Source organism: Danio aesculapii, chromosome 3 (genome assembly GCF_903798145.1).
Source record: "Danio aesculapii chromosome 3, fDanAes4.1, whole genome shotgun sequence".
NCBI lineage: Eukaryota > Metazoa > Chordata > Actinopteri > Cypriniformes > Danionidae > Danio > Danio aesculapii.
Window position 1 is genome coordinate 54601326 of NC_079437.1, and position 21166 is coordinate 54622491.

A 21166-nucleotide genomic window follows, 5' to 3' on the forward strand; every position below is an offset into this window, starting at 1 on the left:
AGTATCATGTTTGTTGAAGACACATCTATGGTTGAAGGAAGCCCTATCCTAAACTATGAAAGCCATCTATATAGTTTTTTTTTATTTTATTTTATTTTTTAATGAACCTATTTATACTGATTACATTATTAGTACACTCTCTGTAAAGCATTATTATTTAATGACATATTATAATTGTATTAATTTGTATTCTTTTTTATTGTTCATTTTTGTGTCTTAAACAATTGTTGGATTAATTTTACTAATTAAATTATTTACATACCGTCACCTTAGAATTATAAGGTTCTATCTGACATTTTGTCAAAAATGAGTTATTGACATATTCTTATTAAATAACAACTTATTTACATTATGGGAATTTTTTTATAAGTTGTTAACATTTTAAGACTTTTTATTTTTAAAAAAACAAACAAATGTTTTACACATACTGTTTGCTATGGAATGCAAAAACTTTGATGCTCAATATCTCAAAATCCTACAGAACGCAGACAGAACCTTATAATTCCAAGGTGACGATATACATTACTTTTTATTTAATTGTAAACTTTTTCTGGTTTTGTTTCGACACATTTTTCTGGCTCTTTACTGCTTTGAAAATGTCAATACATATTGCTTTTTCAATATGTTTTGAGGGGAAAAATACAGAATGTACATATATGTATGTGTATATATATATATATATATATATATATATATATATATATATATATATATATATATATATATATATATATATATATATATATATATATATATATATAATTTGTTTGTCTTTATTTGTCATTATTTGATTTTCAGGAACATGTCTGATTTTATTATTTAAATGAATACTTTATAACCTATTTTATTCTTTTTTAAAACAATTTTGGCGGTTCATTCCATTGCAATTACTGTTGATACATCAGGAAAGAAAAAATTTATGAATTAATGTACAGTTTTTCTGTTTTTGTTTTGTTTGTTTTTTTGCTCTAAACATTTTTAATGTCATTGGGGTAAAGTTGGTTTTATTCAAACAATAAAACATTCCCCTTAATAATATAATTTCAAATAAGTATTATCTTTGCTAATTCTAAAAAGTGAAATCATATAACAGTTAGTATCATATCATATTAGTGCTAATGTGGTTTTCAAGTAATGCTTGAATGAAATTTCAGACTGTCACTGAACGAATGTTCAAATATTAAACCAACTTTACCTCACACAAAATATAATTACTATTTCTTGAGAATCTAACCTCTACTACACACAGTATATTCTTTTGGGAAAAACCTTCATGAAAATCTTAACTGGGAGAAAATCTGGTCATTCATTCATTCATTCATTTTCTTTTTGGCTTAGTCCCTTTATTAATCCAGGGTCGCCACAGCGGAATGAACCGCCAACTTATTCAGCATGTTTTTTAAGCAGCGGATCACTGGAAAAAAAAATCTGGTCACTACAACAAAAAAAAAAATCTTTCTCACAAATTAGGTAAAAGAGGTTTCTTTTAAACTGATCCATAGAATATAAAATAAAAGATCCATAAAAAATAAATTAAAAAAATAAAATAAACAACTTTACCTCAATTTAATTGTCCCGCTATCACCACCATGTGGCCCAACCTCGTTACAAGCTCCAGCTCTTATTTTGAAAGAAGTCGTCACGTCCTGTTTACTTTTTTCCTCTCATCTAAAAAACAGCGCGGGATTATTTTCACCCGCGGTTCAGAAGATGATGGGAGCTAGTTTTCTGAGCGCAGACCGGGCTCGCAGTCCGCCGGTGAAGGTGTTGTCCAGTCAGCTGCGGGAAGCCTCGGAGAGCCAGAGCTCCGGTGGGAAAGCTGAGGTTGTGATCCGGCGTCTGGGAGCCGCTGGCCGGCGCTCGCTGCAGGTGTCGGTGGTGTGGATGCAGGGGACTGTGCTGGAGCTCCAAGCTGACAACAACACCCTCCTCATGCTGGATGAGACCGGAAACTTTACTGTTAACGGCATCAACAGCGTGCCGAAAGGAAAACCCTGCCTGAGTCCCGGTTAGTACATTGTCCAGTTTGTTCAGTGAAACCTTGTGAAAGGATCCCTGTATTGTTTACAATGGTAAAGTTAACGGTACTTTGAATATTGGGTCGGAAGTCGCATGTAAGTAAAACAACATTAGCACTATTTATTTGACTGTGATGAATGTTGTACTTTGGTAGTCAGTGCTCCTAAAGATCTTACAATTTAGAATTTGCATAGAATTTTCTTGTGGCTCTTGCGCAGTGGGTTGCACGATCGCCTCAAGTTAATTGAAGAAGCTTAATTGGCCGTAGTGTATGAGTGTATGAGTATGTGTGTGTGTGTGTGTGTGTGTGTGTGTGTGTGAATGCAAGAGTGTATGGGTGTTTCCTAGTGTTGGGTTGCGGCTGGAAAGGCATCAACGTAAAACATGTGCTGGATAAGTTGGCGGTTCATTCCGCTGTGGCGACCCCTGATTAATAAAGGAACTAAGCCGAAAAGAAAATGTGTGACTATGAAACTGACTTTACCTCAATCATTGTCCAATGCTTTTAAGACATTGTTCGGGGAAAGGCAAATATTTTAATAAATTAAAGAAAAAAAGCTCACACCTGCATGTAGAAAATGTTAAAAGAATATATATGATTACCTTATCTAGAAAAGTCTAGAAAGTGCTGGATAGTCCATTACTGACTACAGATTACATGATGCAATCTGTAGTCATTATTGTAATTACACCACTGAAGTTAACACATTTTAATAATGCATAATTTATTACATGATCTAAATGTGCATTTTGTGCTTAAGTACATTTGAAAACAGTACAAAGACCACATAAAACAATTCATCTAAAAACACTACAAGTGTTTTATTAGATTAATTCGGTGTCATATATATTTAATATTCGATGACTAATTTAATCCTCAAGTTTTATATGAGAATTGTGTCCTTAGAAAGGATTCTGAATGATCCAACTGATTTTTTTGTCTCTACATTATGAACTGAAGGAGATATAGAGTTCCTAAGTGTTGGTTGAACTGATATAAGAAAACCCTTGTACCAGTTCCAGTGGGTTTATTTAACAAGAGATTATCTTAATTAGCATTATAATTATTGTAACTACTGTATTTTGTATTGTTTTTATTGTTTGTGTTTATGGAATGTCTGCAGCAATATGGTGATGCCCATAACAAACTTCCTGTCAAGGACAATAAAGTTTTCTACTACTACTAGTATAAACACCACATTTGCCCCAAAAAAGCATAAATAAGGACATAAATTGAAGAACCATGACTAGGCATGGGACGATTACAGTGTTCAAGGTATACCACGGTTTGGAAAAGTCAAGGTTTTAAAACTGCCAAAATTTTCTGTAATACCGTTCCTAAAGGTATGATTAAGATTTTTTTATTAACTTTTTTTTAGGACAACAGTGTTGTATTGTAAATAAATCTTGTATTATAAATAAATCTTTGTATTTGAAACAAATGAAGGCAGCATAATTCATTTGAATTCTTTAGCCTGACATTATTACTGCTCCAGAATATTTGAAATGTTTCTCAAATAAAAAAAAACTAAACATATTGTTTTCAAAGGGGAAAAAGTTTTAGTTTAGTTCAGTTTAGTTTACCCAGTCATTTAAAAAGAATATATTTTAGAGCAGTATTCTCAATAACGTGAAACTGGTATATTTATATCCAAGGTTATCATACCATCAGAATCTTATACCAGCCCAAGCCTAATCATGACTGTATAAATTGTAAGAGGCAGGTTTAGTAAAAAATATATAAATGTTAAAGAAGAAAAATCTGAAGAATCAAAGTGTGAACAATTTACTGCCGTTGTCTAAACAGTTCTATATAATCCTAAAAAAACTGCAACTGTAACATTAATTTATTATTACAAGAATATTAAAAACTAAATCTAACTACAGATATATATTTTGTATGTCTGGGATCAGATTATGTAATCCAGATTAGAGCTAGGAGATTTGGCCCAAAATCAAAATCACGATTAATTGAACATTTTAACTTCATTTAATGAATCATTCTTTTATTTCTTTCTTTTATTTTTTGCCCTCATAGTTTACGGACAGGTTTTGTACAGTAAGTCACATATTATGAGTGAGAGATTCTTGAATGAAGGGAGCATTACTTGATTTTAAAATAATTGAAGCAAACACACACTAGATCTACGATCTATGATTATTTATTGAACATCAGTGTTGAACAACTGAAATTAAAACACACACTGCCCAATTCTCATAAAAATGTAAAAATAAATAACGCATTTTTGGAAACAAATAAAATTATTTTTAAAGTTTTTCATATTAAAAGTAGAAAATAAGCCATATTTAAACAGTGCATTTCTTGTATCTTGTGTAAACAAATATTTTAATGTAAATTAATATTTTAAAACAAAAGTTTCCATCTGGAGCTCCTCCACTGTAGTCCACACTTGTAAATGCTCCAAAAGGCTCGCTGCTCTCCTGCGACTCTCAGCACCGCATACGCTCATCAACACTCCACGTCATCGCGATGTGTAGTTACAGTTGCAATATGAATTATTAGCCCCCCTTTGAATTTTTTTTCTTTTTTTAAATATTTCCCAAATGATGTTTAACAGAGCAAGGAAATTTTCACAGTATGTCTGATAATATTTTTTTCTTCTGGAAAAAGTCTTATTGTTTTATTTCGGCTAGAATAAAAGCAGTTTTTAATTTTTTAAAAACCATTTTAAGGTCAAAATTATTATCCCTTTAAGCTAATTTTTTTTTCGAATGTCTACAGAACAAACCATCGTTATACAATAACTTGCCTAATTACCCTAACATGCCTAGTTAACCTAATTAACCTAGTTAAGCCTTTAAATGTCACTTTAAGCTGTAGAGAAGTGTCTTGAAAAATATCTAGTCAATATTATGTACTTCATCATGGCAAAGATAAAATAAATCAGTTATTAGAGATGAGTTATTGAAACTATTATGTTTAGAAATGTGTTGAAAAAATCTTCTCTGTTAAATAGAAATTGGGGAAAAAATAAACAGGGGAGCTAATAATTCAGGGGGTCGAGAGGTATTGCTCCCACCAGACCTGAGATCTCTCTCGTACCCACAAATTCCTCTGAATGGTGGAGAACACCCTATATAAGCCATTGGTGCAAGCTGCAATGATGGCCCATTCCCTCCTCCTCCGCCTCAAGATCATTTTAAAGTTGGGCGAACTTCACATATTTCGCAGAGCATGAAAGCAAGACGATTTCTTCCATCATGGCTAGTGTGGCGCAGATGCAAGAACCCGCCTTTACGCATGCACAACTTCGTAAATTGTTTGGCAATTGTAAACACATAAATCAGATATGGGTCACATTTAAAAGAACATCAGAAAAAATCATATATAGACAACAAATCGGAATTGGGCATCAAGACCTGACAGTGTAAACGTGGCTTAGAGATCTGGATGTGTCTAGTTGCACACTCACTTTTGTGTACGTGGCCAAAACGGGAAGTGTGTGAATTGGAACAGGCCCTTTATTGCACGTAATGTTATGCAAGCACAACACTCCACGCAGTGTGTTTTATGTTCACAGCTTAATGTCCTTTGTCCACAGGTAAATACGTCATGGTTATGGGTGTCATCCAGTCTCACAGTCCAGAACCAGTCCTGCGAGCTGTGAAAATGGCAGACCTTTCTGAAAACGCAGCTCTTCACAGGAGAAACTGGATATATGAAGTGGAAGATCTCCAGCGGGTTTTGCCCTAATTTTGTTTCATTGTTATTATTATTATTTTTGCACTTATTAATTTTGGTTCAACACTCTATTGATCTGAGCATATTTGCAAATGACATCTCCTGATTGACACACAAAAGACATTTAAGTGAGATATAAATTTTATTTCAAGAATTATTTTCTATGAAAATTTAAGTGAAATTACACTGTAATTAAGCTTCAATCACAAACAAAGAGATTTTCTTACAGTTCTGCTATTAAATATACAATAAAAACAAAAAGATTACAATTAATTGTCAGTGAAATCACAGTTTGCAGAGATAAGACAGTTATGTTCATTTATATAAATACAGCTATGGAAAATAAATAAATTATGAGACTACTTGAAAATTCTCAGTTTCTCTAGATTTATGGTATTACAAATTTTAATATGCGTTTTCTATAAAGATCTGATAATGACAGAAAATGGGTCACAATAACAAATGTTTTCATTTGTTGTGATTGAAAATATCACTTTCTTTATTCTTGAAACTTAAATCTGAGATTGAACTCGTGTTGTCTAAAATTGAAGACTTGTGTCTGAAAGTCAGTGTTAATTTCGTCAACGAAAATGGTTTGGAATTTTAAAAAAGTGACTCGACAAGTCTGCTGTGCCAGAAACTGAATGTGCATGCTCTGATCTGCTCATCGAATGATTATAGCAAAAAATAATGTTGTTACTTTAGATCAGGGGTGCACAACTCAGTCCTGGAGGGCCGGTGTCCTGCATATTTTAGTTCTAACCCCAATTAGACACACCTGAACCAGCTAATCCAACTCTTTCTAGACATACTAGAAACTTCTGAGCAGGTGTGTTGAAGGAAGTTGGAGATAAACTATGCAGGACACCAGCCCTCCAGGACCGGGTTTGAGCACCCATGCTTTAGATCTTTTTGACTACATTTTAGTTTAGTCTTTTTTCAGCAGTGATTCACAGTGTGCTGTATATTAATAATATTTAGTCATGTTACTGCTGTGAATTGTGAAGATTTTTTTCACCTTTATTTTTTGTTGACAAAATGAACACTGCTGAAAACGAAACTTCTTTATTATTTTGACCAACTGTCAATTTATGCAATAATGGGTGCTCGCTGAGGAGCTACTTGGGTAGAGCTCACCTCCAATGAGGGGGGAGCTTGAGCACCAGCTCCTCCCCCTAGAAACTGTTTTAATGCGTTCACTTACTCCGCCTCTAACCCCAACCCCCATTGTCATCACTTGTAGAAGTAGAGCAGCATGGAGGAGCTGGAGCTCAGCTTTGCCCTTGTGGCTCTGCAGTGATTTCCACTTGGTAAAGCTTTTTTTTTTCTTCTTCTTCTTCAATATTGTTTAAATGTCATTAGTTTTCAGGCCAAAACAAAAATCTTGTGTCAGAAAATAAGTGTTAATTTCGTAAACGAAGATAGATTGAAACAAACTGAAACATACAAGTCTGCTGCGCCAGTAACTGAATATGCGCACTCTGATCTGCTCATCCAATGAATAAATAAATGAGCAAATTATTCCAATGAAAAATGTTCATTTTGATCTTTTTGACAACATTTTAGATTCGTTTTTTCATCAATGATTTTGCGCTGCTCATTCATAATTCTCAGTGATGTCATTAATGCGTAGAACTGTGAAGTTTCTGTTTGTTTAGGTGAGAAACATTTTCACCCTTATTTTTGTTGACAAAATGAACAGCTGAAAACGTTGACCAACTGTCAATTTATGCTATGAATTGCGCATTTTTCTAAAATAATGTACAAATGTCATCAGTTTTCAGGTCAAAACAAAAATCTTATGCTTTCTACTTCGCAAATACCACAAACTGATAATTTCCAAGTGCTCTTATTTACTTTATATTTATTTGTCCCTCATAGCTGTAAATGTGCATGTTTGACTGTGTATGTATGATTACATGTCAGTTTGTGAGTGGCACAGATTGGTGAATCGACTCTTACTCTTAAGAATGAATTCGTTGTAACTTCCTTCCTTCATAAATACACAGTAGGTGCGTTTCACGGCTCTGGGGGGATTTCAGAATCTCTTGTGCACCCCTAAAACACTGCTGCAGTTTGGACAGTGGTGCGTGACGTCCTTCAGGTCCTCTATGCAGAACGGAATCAGGCAGCAGCCGTAGATGCAGCTGAAACAGCAGGAAGAGGAGCAGGATGATCAGCTGAGAGTCTTTCTGCAGTATTGAGATATCAGTCATGTTTTAACTTACCCGAAAACGGCCAGTCCTGCACAGGAGAGCCAGACTAGTGGTCCTGAGGAGTACTCCAGACGAGTGATGACGGACTGTGAACACACTGGGCAGTGAGCCTGAACTGGGACGTTTCCAAACACCAGACCAGGCTGAACATACACTGTCTGGACGGCTACTGAAGAGCAGACAAGAAATGTGCTTGTTATTAAAAGGTTTCATAACTTTAAATGTTAAGAAGTTGCTTGATGGAAAAGGATGCAGCTTGTTTTGATTTTCAGTTTTTTTTCCCCAACAAAAATTAAAACATTTATATGCTTGATAACTGTAGAGCAGGGGTGCCCAAACTTTTATTTATTTATTTATATATATATATATATATATATATATATATATATATATATATATATATATATATATATATATATCTTTAGATTTGGAGGCTGATAAACGATAAATTAGCTGATAAATATTTTAAAATGTTATATTTTGTACAGTGAACAAGTTATTTTATATATAAATAAATAAATGCTGCCATTTTTACATTCAATAAAAAAAGTTATTTCAAATGTTAAAATGTCACAACTTTTAACAAAAAGTTTTACAGTGTTCTTGATCAAATAATTGTATATGAATATGTATATTTAAATAATTTATGAATAATTAAGTATTTGATTAAAAGGCAAATAATTTTTTTTTACTGCAGAATATAAGTGTTGTCTCTATAAAATAAAAACTTAAAAGATAATTATTTCAATAAAAGTAAATGTAAGAAATTAATATAACCTGTAAACGTATAACTTTGATTAATAAAATAATATATAAAACGGACAAACCCACATTACCACAAGTGATTGAGGGAAAATTCCTTGTTTCGTTTTAACTGGAAAAATTCAGAAACCAACTTCTGCTTTTAGCTAGTGAAAGTTGACGATGTGATCAGCTGTGCCAGCTGAGGGGGCACTAGTCAACCAGGTAAGACCTGTCTTCAAAAATGTAACTTACATGTAACGTTACATATTGAATGTCTGCAATTTATATAGATACTTTTTTATATTAAATGTATATCTGTGGAAAAAACTGACAAGAAAGTTACTGTTGAAAAAGAGTAATGGTGGCCGTTTACCGACGGGACTGGTTACAGGTTGTCCTTGTGCGGTCGGTGGGTACATCTGACTGTATTCTTGTGTCGGGTATGGAGGAGGGCCAGATGCCTTCATGTCCGCTGGAGGATAAGGGCCTGCTGGATAATAAGGGTTTGCGCCTGAAACCTCATCGTATGATGGAGGAGGCGGGTGTCCCACAAGGGTCGAGTTCTCCATCGGAGGTGCTGTCGGCATCGGCATTGCCATAGTCTTCTGTCATAAAAAACAGCGTTTTATACATTTAAGAAACACTGGTATTCAATCTGACATTAGACAAGAAACACTTTACTTTTACAAGAAACACTAATAGGCTACTTTTGTGAGGAAATCGCTCTCATAATGACACCGAAGCTAAATAAAGCACTTTTAAACACGATGCATGTAAATCCTCAAGAGCTGTAGCTTCAAATCTATAGATCACTCGTTCAAACCAATGTTAAACGAACACAACTTACTGTTTGTGTGTGTTTTCTCGTCAGCAGACTCGCGAAAGATCCAAAAACGCGCTTCCTGTTTCTTAGTTTTTGTTACGCGCTTGCTCCGTTTCCGCACAGACCTCAGATGGGTGGGCTGAACACTAAATAAAGATTATCAGACGAGGACTGAGCTGTCCGTGATACAAGCCGTATTATTGAACTCGATATGTCTAACTCTAAAGACTTAGCATGTAATGTCAAGTCTGTTGTTTGTTATATCAAAAAGGAATCTTTTAGATGTAAGTTCCGTGTTTGGTCACATGAGTTACTGTAACAGGCAGTCCCTGGAGTCGGTTTAACCACGCACAGTTGTGCATAACGTAAACATAACTTCTCAGTTGACTGGCATGGGTTTTCCTGATTTGTATTGTTGAGTTTGTTTTTCCACTCAAAATCAATCTTTATCAAACTCTGAAACAGGCTATATAAATTCCAGCGAAAGCTTTCCCCCAAAATTGTCACATTCCCATATAGGATTGACGATTATTCATTAGACTGTTTATTTGAGCTAATTACGTGATATAGGCCTATTTCAGTGTGAAATTGAAATGAGGAGGACAACAAATATTATGCCAGTTTCACACACATATGCTTGCCTAATTAACCCTTTAACTTCCACTATGCTATATATCTCTTTGGCTAAATTGTGTTCCTTAAACCACTAGTAGCATTTTTTTTTAAATGATAACCTAACCTTAAAGAAATGATTTCAACCTTAACAGGAATTGAATAGATGATGCCAACCATGTGAGGACTTTGAGGACAGTTTTAAGCGGTACACAAACTGTCCTTATTTACTGTAATGATCAGATACGCACACATAGATAGATAGTAGTGGAAAGAGTATCAAAAATCATAGTCAAGTACTTGCCCAAAAATGTAGTGCAAGTAGAGTTAAAGTATTTGTTGTAAATTTTACTCAACTGAAAACTATGAAGCACTCTTTCTTTCATTTTTATCCTTGATTTGTTTTCATATGGGCTCATTTTATTTTGTATATTTTTGTATATCTACCTCCCTAATTATAATTTTTATAATAATTCTTTCCAAATATTTACACGTCATCTTGTGAAGTTATATAAATATCGCAATATATGTTGCAGAAAAAATATATCGTAATGTCAGTTTTTTCCAATATCATGCATGTGGGCTATCAGGGCAGATAGTTTCACTAACATTTCAGTTTTTGTTCTCATTTGGTTATTTGTTTGGGGGAAATGTTCTAGAAATGTTCAGTATAGCCTATGTAATTTATTTATTAATTAATTTTTTGTAACCAGACACAGATAAGTTCAGAATAATTAGGTGACATTTTATAAACTAATTTTGAGATGAGCACATGATATGATTGATCACGGCTTGTCTCACATCTACAATCAGTAATAATCCAATCAGATCGATTTTACCCACAGCCTTATCTTCATTTTGGAAGAATCTCCCCTTCCACCCCATCTCCTCCTTTTCCTCCCTTTTCTAACGGGAGCTCTCGAGACCAACCTGATATTGAACCCCCCTTTATATGCTCAATTATCTCCGAGCTCAGGGTTCTCTCCCAGCCAAACCTGCTATTAACGCCAAGCATATCTAAGTGTGAACTCTTGCAAAAAGCTTATGCAGCGGTAGAGGAGTCACACACTGCGTCAAGAACAAAGTTAAGTAGTATACATGCCCAGGGGTGGACTTAGTGATTTGGGGGCCCTAAGCAGCTCTAGGTATGGGGCCCGAGCATTTTTAAAAAATAACCTGCATGTTAAAAAGTAAGCTATTTAAATAAATACAGCTGAAGTCAAAATTATTAGCCCCTTTTTGAATTTTTGTTCTTTTTTAAATATTTCCCAAATTATGTTTAACAGAGCAAGGAAATTTTCACAGTATGTCTGATAATATTTTTTCTTCTGGAGAAAGTCTTATTTGCTTTATTTCGGCTAGAATAAAAGCAGTTTTTAATTTTTTAAGGTCAAAATTATTAGCCCTTTTAAGCTATATATTTTTCGATAGTCTACAGAACAAACCATCGTTATACAATAACTTGCCTAATTACCCTAACTTGCCTAGTTAACCTAATTACTCTGGTTAAGCCTTTAAATGTCACTTTAAAGCTGTATAGAAGTGTCTTAAAAATTTCTAGTCAAATATTATTTACTGTCATCATGGCAAAGATAAAATAAATCAGTTATTAGAAATGAGTTATTAAAACTATTCTGATTAGAAACGTGTTGAAAAAATCTTCTCTCTGTTAAACAGAAATTGGGGAAAAAAATAAACAGGCTAATAATTCAGGGGGTTTAATAATTCTGACTTCAACCGTATATATAAAAAGTATATAAAGTATTTAAAGTATATTTTAATATTTAAAGGAATCTTAATCTTCTTAATGTTACATTAAAGCAATAAATTTACAAATAAAAAAACAATTTCACGAAGTAATCATGTACAGCAGGGATGTCCAAACTCTGTCCTGGAGGGCTGGTGTCCTGCACGTTTTAGCTCCAACTTGCCTCAACACACTTGCACATATTTCTAGAAAGCCTATGCTGCCTCCCAATTCACTTATACTATGCCCTAAAATGGGGATGTCGGGCCCGATTACAAGGTTTTAGACTCGATGGAAATCAGACGTAACGTCTAGAGGTATTATAAAGTTGATGATGACAACATTGTCGTAGAAATTGTGAGATATGTAAACTTGGGATTGTGTAAAGGTGAAAAGGTTACAGTTAAGACAACAAAGCTGATCAGGCACCTCAAAAACAATCACCCGACAATATATAGTGAGTTTCATTAAGGATGGAACGTGAGATCGACAGGCTGATCAGTGCAGCGGCAGCAGTAATGTGGTTGATATACTGGTCCATTGTGTTAAAGAAGGAGCTGAGCCGAAAGGCAAAGCTTTTGATTTACTGGTCAATCTACGTTCCTACTCTCACCTATGCTCATGAGCTTGTCTGAAAGGACAAGATCTCGGATCCAAGCGGCCGAAGTTGCAGGGCGCACCCTTATGGATAGGATGAGGACCCTAAAAGTATGTACTTTTTTTGTAAAGGAAAAGTATATACTTTTCAGTGTGTAACAGAAAAGTATGCAAGCTTTGTCTGAGACAAATCTTAACAGTTATAGACAGATTTTACAACATATGATAGAAAATTTATAAAGAGCTATATGATTAATACAGGCTTCTTGGCATTGTTCGGGGGCCCCAGATTCCCCTTGGCCCTGGGTGGTGGTTACCTTACTTATTGGCAGTGGTGGTTCTAGACCAGAGTAATTGGGGGGGCCGGGCAGGGACCACTTGTACTTTTAGGCGGCACACTTTAACATACATCACAAACTATATACTTAACAAACTATATACTTAATTATTTGAAGTCATTTTTATGCATCATTCTGCAGTCTTCATAAACATTTATTCATGAATTTTCTTTTTGGCTTAGTCCCTTTATTACAGTTTTCTCAGTGGCTTTGGTGCATTTCTCACAACACTATTTACATTTGCACAACAGTTAATGCATTTCTCAAAACAATTAGTCGTTTGTGCACATCATAGTAGCAGTTTCTCATTCCTTCCAACAAATTGCATATGCTTTTGGACATGCATCAATTGCTTTCATAGAACTCTCTGCTGGTTTTTAACATTATTAATCGCCAAATATCAAGTCAGTCAAAATTAACTAAACTTGTGAATGCTGAATAGTCAATCCATATAAAACTAATAGTCCTCATTTCATTACTTGAAATGCACCAAAGTGACTGAGAAAACTGTAACCTGGGGTTGCCACTGCCCGCCAACTTATACAGCATTGGTTGTGGATGCCCTTCCAGCTGCAACACATCACTGGGAAACACCCATACACCATGGACAATTTAGCTTAACCAATTCATCTATGCCACATGTTTTTGGGCTGGTGGGGGAAACCGGAACACCCAGAGGAAACCCACGCCAACACGGGGAGAACATGCAAACTCCACACAGAAATGCCAACTGACCCAGCCGGAGCTCGAACGAGCGACCTTCTTGCTGTGAGGGAACTGCGCTACCCATCAAGGCACATTTTTACACCTGTAAACTTTTAACAGATTCAGTTGAAGTCCATTTTTTGCCATCCTATTACTTTAAAATAATGTTTCCCAAGTGATCTAAATCAAGCAGATTTTCACAGTATTTCCTATAAAACACAAATAATTAATCTGGAGTCATATTAAGTCTTATTTATTATAGTTTATTTCTTGAATAAAAGCAGTTTTTAATAAAAAATAATCATTTTAAGTCAAAGACTATAAAACTTAAAGGGACTTTGTCTGAGTACAACTATCTTGCTAAATAACTAGTAAAATACTATGCAGTGGCGGCTGGTCAATAGAGGGCGCTGGGGCGCCGCCCCCCTTCAAGTTAGCCCCCTTTAATATGTTAATATTTATTATCACAAATATTAACAAAATAAATTGATTTAATGATAACATTCTAGAGTTAGTCATATTAACATTTATTGAAAATAAAAAAAATGTATGAATAATATTTTTTCATATGAGTGCGGGGCGCCGGACTAATGAGTGTCTATGTAGGTACACGAACTTTTGCAATGCATGTGATATGACAATGAGCTCTAATTGGCCTGTTTTAAATTGTCCTTGGGGCGCAGCACTCTGCGCCCCGAACCCACCCATTTTTGTTGTTAGAACGAATCATATTTGTTTTTATATGATTGGCCTTATGTGATTGGACCATTCTCACTTAGACCTTTCACTTAGCAGCAGCCTCAGTTAACTGACGACAATTTCTCGAGATGAAGGAAAATTCCGTTGAACCTTTGCAAAGATATCCGTTTACAAGTCGTTTGGATGAAAAAAAAAGAATCAAGGAGCTTGGACCACATCGACCTTGCAAATTCACCAGCAGTCAAGTGATCGCGGGCGCTCGTACACTCTGGGCTTTTCCAGCACTTGTTATGACAAACGGAGATGGCTGGCAGGTTGTAATGTAAGTCATGCCTTTTACTGTTTTCTGTTTCAAAGTCCTGGTACCGAAACGTTGTGGACACATGTTTATTTTCCTCATTTAAAGTTCAAAACATCTTTACAGATTGATATTTTTCTGAACTTATAACTATGTGGTCAGTAGTTTTAGAAAATATAAACAGATGTTTAAATATAATGTTAATATAAACTTTATGTGAATTTATGTTTTGAGTTTTTACTGCAAATGTCACATCCATATCGCTGGAACTGCTCAATAATTTGAGGAGTAATAAACATTTACCCAGAGATGATAAATGAAACAATACAGTTTAATTTGTTGCAAGCCCACTGGCTTGTTTAGATGATACAATGACCAGATCTCTTTTCAAATAGAAGTCTTTACGTGTGTCATTTTAGAAGCATTATATAAAAATAGTTGATAGGAATTTTGAAGCTAAGTGTTGTTGATTTATAAGCTGGGATTATTGGGCTGTATAAAACTATGATAAATGTAAATGCATTTTTATGACTAGGTGATCTTAAACATATACAGTCTTTAAACTATTATCTTAAAGGATTTATTATTCTTCTGTTCCCTCTTGTGGGGCTTGACATGTTTACTAAGAATTAACGTGTTTATGAAGTTTTGAGTATAAATTTAAACACTACAACTGGCCTGCCTTTATAACTCAACCTGGTTATTTTAAATGTAGCAATTGAAATAGACACTGTCATAATTACATCATTTTTGTCTTTATCCTTTAGGTCTGTGATACCACTGACACACACACACTGGAGAGGTTCTCCATTACAGACCACCTTGGTAGTGCTACATTTCTGCAGGCAGACAGGTTTGAGCAGTATACAGTAGCATTTCCAGAAGATGCACATAACAGGCCTATCCAGTGCTCGATGGAAGTAAGCTGAAGACAGAGCTTAGTCTCATCTACTCCAAGGATAAGTTCAGAGCCTGTTGTGGTGCTTTGGACCTACTCCAGCTGTTTATGGAGAACAATCTTGAGGAAGTCTTTTCAGAGACTGTAACTCTCCTGAAGATTCTAGTAACTATGCCTATGACCACAGCAGAAGCTGAGAGGTGCTTCTCAACCTCAAAAAGAATAAAACTTTTCTGAGAAACAGCATGACCCAAGAGAGACTGAATGCATTGGCCATGCTGTCAATAGAGAAGAGACTGGTGACTGAGATGACTGACTTTAACCAAAAGGTCATTGAGAAATTTGCAAGCCAGAAAGAAATGACAGCAAAATTTATTTTCAAGTAGTGCTACTGGCCAGTGATTAGGCAACGTGTGTGTGTTTATTGATTATCTTGATTAGTTCATTACTGATAATAAACCCAAATTGAACCAAAATTTCCTGATTTGTGATGCATTTATTGTATGCTTTAGTCATATTTTTGTTTTTTGATACAACACCTGAAATGGCTTTTACACTTGCGTTACCAACAGTTAGATTTTTTTTCCTTATGTTTGCGCCCCCCCACATTTTTTTAGCACCAGCCGCCACTGATACTATGCACTGACTGTCACCATTGGGAAAGATAAAAAAGTAGTTATTAGAAATTAGTTAGTTAAACTATTATGTTTAAAAACGTGTTTTAATAAATCATGTGTTGAAGACTCGTGCTTTAGGTCACGACTGAAAACAAAAACAAATAAAGGCAAAACTAAACGAGTTGAATAAGACTTTTACATGAGCGTGACTGAAAACTAAACTGGATCAATGTGTTACATCTGTTCTCCGGTACTTGCCGACTGTTTGTAAATTCAAGACTGCGTTTCCTAAGTCAATTTCTGATTAATAATAACCTCTGCATAGCCGAAGACTTCCTCTATTATAAGTTTTGAAATCGCTATTGAAAACAAAAGTCTAATATAATCAACATTTTGATAGTGTTTCACAACATAAAAATGACTGAAGTTGAAACTTTTTATTACCTGTGTCAATTTGGGGTCTAACTTCTGACGAATGCGGGAAACTGAAGTGCGCAACACCGTCACTGACAGTGAGAGAGGGGAGAGAGCGCAATGCGACTGCGCGCGACGCTGACAGCGCGCGCCACCGATGCCTGATCTCGCTTCTCTGTGGCGTTTTGACACAAAAATACGCGTCTAAATTTAGGGGGGCCAAGCTTGTTGACACAGGGGCACCGGCCCCCCTCTAGAACCGCCACTGCTTATTGGTTAAGTCCACGCCTTTACATGCCACAACTCATTTCACTAAAAAAGAAACCTGCCAGTGAAAGCTTGATGTGCCACCGGAAGAAGTGTCACTAAGCATGGCATGTGCCAAAGGCAGTGTCAGATGTCATGTAATGTTAATAATTGTGCTCCTTTAGCATTTTGTAAAATTTTACATTTGTAAATTATGTGAATATGAGTTTTATTAATGTTCATTTTAAAATATTAAATTAATTTAATCATTTTTCTATCTTTCATTTTCTATTTTCATCTTTCTCACCCATGTTCTCACTCAAGGGTGTAGATGTGCAAATGACTAATAGTTAATAACTTAAGTGATAAAAGATTAAATGTGTGAGCATGCTGTAGCTAATACAGCTACAAATATAAATGGTGATTTTTTCCCTCACATAAAAATATAGCCTAATTTACTTAGTCAAATCTCATCCATTTATGAACGCAAAACAAAACCCACAGGAAGACTGTTCTACATCCGCCTCTTTTTTGCAGCCGTGATCTCACTTCCTGTTCAGTGACAAGCTGTATTTATATATTTATCTGTGTGTGAAATGTCAGCGTCTGGATTTTGGATGCTGTTGTATTGATCATAACAGCTGGATCACTGGAAGCGGATTATTTCTGCAGATGTGAGCGCGCACGCACCAGCGTCAACTATCGCGAATGAGTCACGAGATGCTTCAGTAAAACGTTGATAAGCGTTGTTCTCTGATAAAACCGGCCTAGCTTCGGTAAGCTTCCCTTTAAACGCAATTTTGCATCAGACTGTGTTGTTCCAGTCATTTTATATTTTATATGGTAACGTTACATTGAGCAACAATACAAATACATGATGGCAGCAGCGGTCATACATGCTGTGTCGTTATTTGAGATCGCGTGTGTGCTGTGTTGCGTGTACACAGCACTGTTACATCTGAATGGCATACATACTTTATTTTTTAAAGTTCTGTGCAAGGAACTCTCTAGAAGATTTTTAGTGTCTTGGATTGCATAGACCCCCAAATATGATCATCCTAAGGCAACCGTATCCTTAAATATATGTCCAGTTTACACTATTAAATATTTAGTTTTTTCCTAAGTATTAATTTCTTTAGAATCATATGTATTTGTACATTGTTTATTATTGTTATTTTAAAATATGATTTACATTATGATATTATTTATTCATTCATTTTCTTTTCAGCTTAGTCGCTTTATTAATCTGGGGTCGCCACAGCAGAATGAACCGCCAATTTATCCAGCAAATGTTTTACGCAGCGGATGCCCTTTCAGCTGCAACCCATCCCTGGGTAACATCCATACACTCTCATTCACACACATACACTACGGACAATTTAGCCTACCCAATTCACCTATACCACATGTTTTTTAGACTTGTGGGGAAACTGGAGCACCCGGAGGAAATCCACGTGAACATGGGGAGAACATGCAAACTCCACACAGAAATGCCAACTGACCCAGCCGGGGCTCGAACCAGCGACCTTCTTACTATGAGGCGATTGTGCTACCCACTGTGCCACCGTGCTGCCCTATAATACTATTGTTATATTTATTATTATTTATGATTTGCGTATTTTGATCCATATCAATATTATCGTAGTTGGATAAAGTATTTATTTGATGTTTATGTAGCTTCCTGTGACCTGGTGCAAATATCCAAACCGAAAGATGAAAATAACAAATCAAAATAAACCAATATTTTTTCCTATTTATAAAAAAAAAACTATTTGATGCTAACCGTTGTCTTCTATGGTGTGCAACAAAAACACCCCTGGTAAAATATCCAAAATAAATAGCATGTTGATTCATGGTCTTCTATAATCATACACTTATATTTATAACTTTCTAGCTAGGAAAATGGTGCATGTTGACTCAGTGTGAGCACTGTCGCCTCACAGCATAAAGGTCACTGGTTCGAGTCCTGGCTGGGCCAGTTGGCATTTCTGTGTGGAGTTAGCATGTTCTCCCCATGTTTGCGTGGGTTTGGGTTTACTTCGGGTGCTCCGGTTTCCCTTACAGTCCAAAGACATGTAGTGTATTGGATGAACAAACTGGCTGTAGTGTATGTGTATGAGAGTGTATGGGTATTTCCCAGTACTGGGTTGCGACTTAAAGGGCATTCGCTCCGTAAAACATTTGCCAGAATAGTTGGTGGTTCATTCCGCTGTGGTGACCCCTTATAAATATAAGTGTCTAAGCTGATGGAAAATGAATGAATGAATTGCCAAAATTTTACATGATTTAATCTAATTTCCATTTTTTTGATTATTTTGTATCGATGTGTTTATTTTAAAGTGTAAAATAATGATTGATTTTTAATGTATTTTTAACTTTATTTATAAATGGTATTTGGCCACCCTTAAACTACCTGCTCAAGAACATTTTTAAAAATGTATTTAGTTAAAGGATAGCAGAATGAATCGCTGATGGAAGATCTAGTTTTAATTCTAGTTGGAAATTGAAAATATGCAGACATCCACTTTTATGATCGGGGGGATTGTCAAGTCAAGTTCAAGTTATGCATTATTGTCGTTCTGCTTAACTATACACATAACCTGATGATAAAAGACAGACTATATATACAGCAGGGAAATTAAGTATTGAACACGTCACTGTTTTTCTCAGAAAAGATATTTATAAAGGTGCTGTTGGCTTGAAATGTTTACCGGATGTTGATAACAACTAAAGAAATTCATATATGCAAAGAAGGCTAAACTAATTAGATTACAATTAAAGTTGTGATAAATTGAAATGACACAGGAAAAAATTATTGAACACATGAAGAAAGGGAGGTGTAGAAAGGCAGTGAAAGCCCAGTCAGCAGCTGAAATCTCTCAGTAGTTATTCAGCAACTCTATGCTCTTCATCAGTGTAAATTAATATTAGCTGCTTCAGTCCAACCTCTACATTATCAGAATGATGAAGATGAAACCAAATTGGACATTTCAGCAAGACACTAGCTATGTTTCCATGCACTTATTTTTTTGCCATTTTGGTTATGGAAAGATACGCATAAACTACGATGGAAACACTTTAACCAAAAATATTCCAGTATGTGCATTTAAAAAAGTCATGTGATTTTAGGCCTGGGCGATTTGGCCTAAAATCAAAATCTCGAGTAATTGAACATTTTAACTGGTTAATGTTTAATGAACGATTCTTTTATTCTTTTTTTTTTTGCCCTCATAGTTCACTAATAAGTTTTGAACAAAAAAATATATTCTCATGTAATGTGCTCACAAAAGTATGCAACCACACGAAGGCTGCACTGGACTTGCTTTCGACACAGAAGTATAAAGTAGCCTTAACAGAGCGGGGTCATGTGACTCCACATGCAGTAGGGAAAGTAATTGAAAAAATTGACCTGGAAAAATTCAATCGATTATAGGTTCTGTATGTTGACTTTGATTAATTTTCGAGCCCTATGTGATTTTGTTATAAGAGATCATGTGATGAAAAGTGTTTGAATAGACAAACCAGCAGGCTGAACACATTGTAAAGCATCTGAAATGTTGTTTTGGTCATTCTAAAATGCGTAACTATCTCAGTATTAGTGTTATACTATTAATTACCTTGTCAAAGCATCAGAACTATCAAAAAGCATCTTACGCCTTCAAATGCTACCACGTGTTTATTGCGTGTCTGCACTTGTCTTCTGAGGTGCAAGTCATTTATTAAATGAAGAAAAGATTCATGCAGCTTTTCCTACCACAGCAAATTCCATTTTTACTCTTAATATTTCGCAGCAGTTAATTAGGAAGTGACGATTTTGTTTTCTATGACTCTATTGGATGGAAACGCTGCTTTATTCTCATGTCTTTTTATGCGGTATTCCAGTTTTGCGCATACGCTTAATTTGCATCTTTGGATGGAAACATAGCTAATGATCCAAAGCTTAACTGTCAAATGCTTTCTAGAGAAAGAAAATCAAGCTGTAGAATGGCCAGCCAATCACCTGATGTGAATCCAATAGAGAATACAAATTAAAGATCAGATTTGATAGACCCGACCCACAAAACTATCAAGATTTTGACTGTTGAAGTCTGTGAGAAACTGAGCAATTCATGTGACTATTCTCCATATGAGAAGTGTCTTTAAGCTGCCATCACCAAAAAAGCCTTTTATATAAAGTACTCAGTACATTTAAATAGTTCAGAACTTTCTCCTTGTGTCATTTCATTGTTATTACACAGAATTTATATATTTTTTGTTTTATTTTTTTTAATGTTGTATTGTTTGTGTTTTTTGTTTCTGGTTTAATTCCACGTCACAGCTCCTTTAGAAATACTATTCCAGGAAAAAACATGACGCATTCGATACTTATTTTTTCCCGCTATATACTATACAAGTGCTTTTTTCCATAAGACGGAATAATATTGTGCAAATGAGGTATTTCAGTTTTAAAAAAGCAGTAGATTTGTGGCACATTCACATGTAAATAGTTT

The 21166-nt window shown here is 35.1% G+C and overlaps 2 protein-coding genes across 7 annotated transcripts; one reads left to right on the forward strand and one right to left on the reverse strand.

The window, feature by feature from the left end:
* Nucleotides 1–1648: 1648 nt before the first annotated feature.
* On the forward strand, nucleotides 1649–8131 carry rmi2 (RecQ mediated genome instability 2). The gene is made up of 2 exons (XM_056454250.1): nucleotides 1649–2008; nucleotides 5583–8131. Exons 1-2 carry the CDS (start codon nucleotides 1711–1713, stop codon nucleotides 5732–5734), a joined length of 450 nt encoding a protein of 149 aa, XP_056310225.1. The 5' UTR covers nucleotides 1649–1710; the 3' UTR covers nucleotides 5735–8131.
* litaf (lipopolysaccharide-induced TNF factor) lies at nucleotides 7433–16694 on the reverse strand. 6 transcript variants are annotated; one of them, XM_056454246.1, is made up of 4 exons: nucleotides 16461–16694; nucleotides 9056–9287; nucleotides 7951–8107; nucleotides 7433–7869 (listed from the first exon to the last, which is right to left on the reverse strand). In XM_056454246.1, the coding sequence occupies exons 2-4, from the start codon at nucleotides 9279–9281 to the stop codon at nucleotides 7761–7763; spliced, it is 492 nt and encodes a 163-aa protein (XP_056310221.1). In that variant the 5' UTR covers nucleotides 9282–9287; nucleotides 16461–16694; the 3' UTR covers nucleotides 7433–7760. The 6 variants fall into 6 exon arrangements, with proteins under 6 accessions (XP_056310221.1, XP_056310222.1, XP_056310223.1 ...); XM_056454247.1 differs by having other exon boundaries at nucleotides 9056–9284; nucleotides 16461–16693; XM_056454248.1 differs by lacking the exon at nucleotides 16461–16694 and adding an exon at nucleotides 13535–13614 and having other exon boundaries at nucleotides 9056–9284.
* Between the last annotated feature and the right edge of the window lie 4472 nt (nucleotides 16695–21166).

What these genes read in the sequence shown, in the direction of transcription:
- rmi2 (XM_056454250.1), top strand. Translation starts at nt 1,711, where the DNA reads ATGATGGGAGCTAGTTTTCTGAGCGCAGACCGGGCTCGCAGTCCGCCG. An exon ending in AAAACCCTGCCTGAGTCCCG is followed by an intron (nt 2,009 to 5,582) that starts GTTAGTACATTG and finishes CTTTGTCCACAG; the next exon opens with GTAAATACGTCATGGTTATG.
- litaf (XM_056454246.1), bottom strand. Translation starts at nt 9,281, where the DNA reads ATGGCAATGCCGATGCCGACAGCACCTCCGATGGAGAACTCGACCCTT. An exon ending in ACCTGTAACCAGTCCCGTCG is followed by an intron (nt 8,108 to 9,055) that starts GTAAACGGCCAC and finishes TCTGCTCTTCAG; the next exon opens with TAGCCGTCCAGACAGTGTAT. An exon ending in GCAGGACTGGCCGTTTTCGG is followed by an intron (nt 7,870 to 7,950) that starts GTAAGTTAAAAC and finishes CTGCTGTTTCAG; the next exon opens with CTGCATCTACGGCTGCTGCC.